The sequence below is a fragment of the Rhodotorula toruloides genome (assembly GCF_000320785.1).
Source record: "Rhodotorula toruloides NP11 unplaced genomic scaffold Scaffold12, whole genome shotgun sequence".
Lineage (NCBI taxonomy): Eukaryota > Fungi > Basidiomycota > Microbotryomycetes > Sporidiobolales > Sporidiobolaceae > Rhodotorula > Rhodotorula toruloides.
Genome location: NW_015622972.1, coordinates 365,854 through 367,482, shown reverse-complemented (window position 1 = coordinate 367,482; position 1,629 = coordinate 365,854). Strand labels below are relative to the sequence as shown.

Sequence of the window (1,629 nt, the reverse complement as noted above, 5' to 3'; positions counted from 1 at the left end):
AGTCCTCGTGTATGTGGACCTAACGAGCCTCGCATAGCGTCTGCGCGTGAGGAGGAGAGGGCGTGCGAAGAGGGCGTGACCTTCTCAAGCGTGAGAGAGTGCGTGCGAGGAGGCGAGGGTGGAGTGCGAGTGCACGAGTGTGCGAGTGTGCATGTGCGTGTGTGTGCGCACATCGCAACGCAACGCAACGCAAAGGAGCGCAACGCGAAGGAGCGCAACGCAACGCAAAGAAGCGCAAGTATCGCACTTCCTCCTCCTCTCGCTGGCTCGTCTTATATTCGCTCGCGCTTCTTTCGTTCTCTCGCTCTCAAATTCGTCCAACGTGCAGCGAAGAAAGGGAAATTGCAAGGGCGTCGCAGGGAGGGCGCCAAAGGGGAGGGAAAGGATGCGGAAAGACCAAGAGGGCAGAAAGACGAAGAGGTGCTAAGACAAGAGGAACAAGCGCAGGAGAACCGTTTTGAGACGAGGCGAAGAGCGCTGCGAGAAGGAGAGTATGTCAGTGCGGGCGAAGCGGAGGAGGAGAAAGTGAAGGAACGCACCGTGCGACGCTCAAGGTGCCCGCGCTCAGAAGTCGTCGACGCCGTCCGAGGTGCCCTCCGGAACCGCAGCGCCGAGCGAAGCGCCGCCGTCAAGTCCGGCGCCCTCGAATCCGTCGGTGAACGATCCAGCGTCGAAGGCTCCGCCCTCCAGTCCGCCGAGCTGACGAGCGACGAGACCGATGTGCGTGCCCTTGACGGTGCCGGTGGTCTGCTTGGCGCGGTAAGCCTTGTAGCAGAACTCCTCGTAGTAGAACTCCTGCGAGTTGACGTCCTTCTTGATACCGTCGGCGAGGAAGACGTTCGCGTGCTTGGCGTCCTGGAGGGCGACCTCCTTGGCGTAGCGGACGTGGAAGGCGGCTGCGAAGGGGGGCAGGCGGAGAGAGTCAGCAAGCGGTAGCGCGAGCGGCGAAAGGCGGGAAGAACGAGGCGAGAACGAGCGGAACAAGGGACGGAGGGAGGGATCGGGGGGAAACGAGGAGGACGAAAGGAAGGGAGGAACGGAGAAAAAGCGGGCACGCACAGACTTCGGCGTAAAGGTTGCGGTAGCAGATCTCCTTGAGCGAGACAGCAGCCTCGGCGACAGCGCCGGCCGAAGTCGAAGCGCCGATGAAGCCTGCGAGCGAGGCAAGACAAGAGTGAGTGAGAGCGGGAAGCGGGACGAGAGAAAGGGAACGCACCGCCTCCGAGGTTGGCGCCATAGCCTGCGAGAAAAACGTGGCTCAAGTCAGCGTGGGGAGAAGGAAGGAAGGAGAGCAGACGAGACGCACCTCCGCCGTAGCCGCCGTAGCCACCGCCGAGACCTTTGCCGCCGACGAGGCCCTTGCCGCCGTAGCCTGCGAGGAAGAGGAGTGTCAATACGAGCGGAAGAGAGTGAGAGTGTGAGAGCGAACGCACCTCCGCCGTAGCCACCGACGAGTCCACCGTCAGCCGTCGGAGCGGCGAGAGCAGTCGAGGCGATAGCAGCGAGGATGAGAGTCTTGGTGAACATGTTGGTGATGTCGAAGGAGGGCGGCTGAGGGTAGTCGAGGAGCGGAGAGGGCGAGGAGTGCGGTGAGGAGGAGACGGAGGGAAGAGGAGCGAGCCGCTTTTG

The 1,629-nt window shown here is 62.5% G+C and overlaps 1 protein-coding gene across 1 annotated transcript in view; it reads right to left on the bottom strand.

The window, feature by feature from the left end:
* Nucleotides 1–564: 564 nt before the first annotated feature.
* The window catches only part of RHTO_01242 (uncharacterized protein), a gene marked incomplete at both ends in the record, with an annotated part of 5,033 nt that continues 3,968 nt past the window's right edge, over nucleotides 565–1,629 (bottom strand). Inside the window, one exon of the mRNA XM_016414925.1 lies at nucleotides 565–896. Coding sequence (XP_016273146.1) covers nucleotides 565–896 — 332 coding nt within the window. The remainder of the gene's footprint in view (nucleotides 897–1,629) is intronic.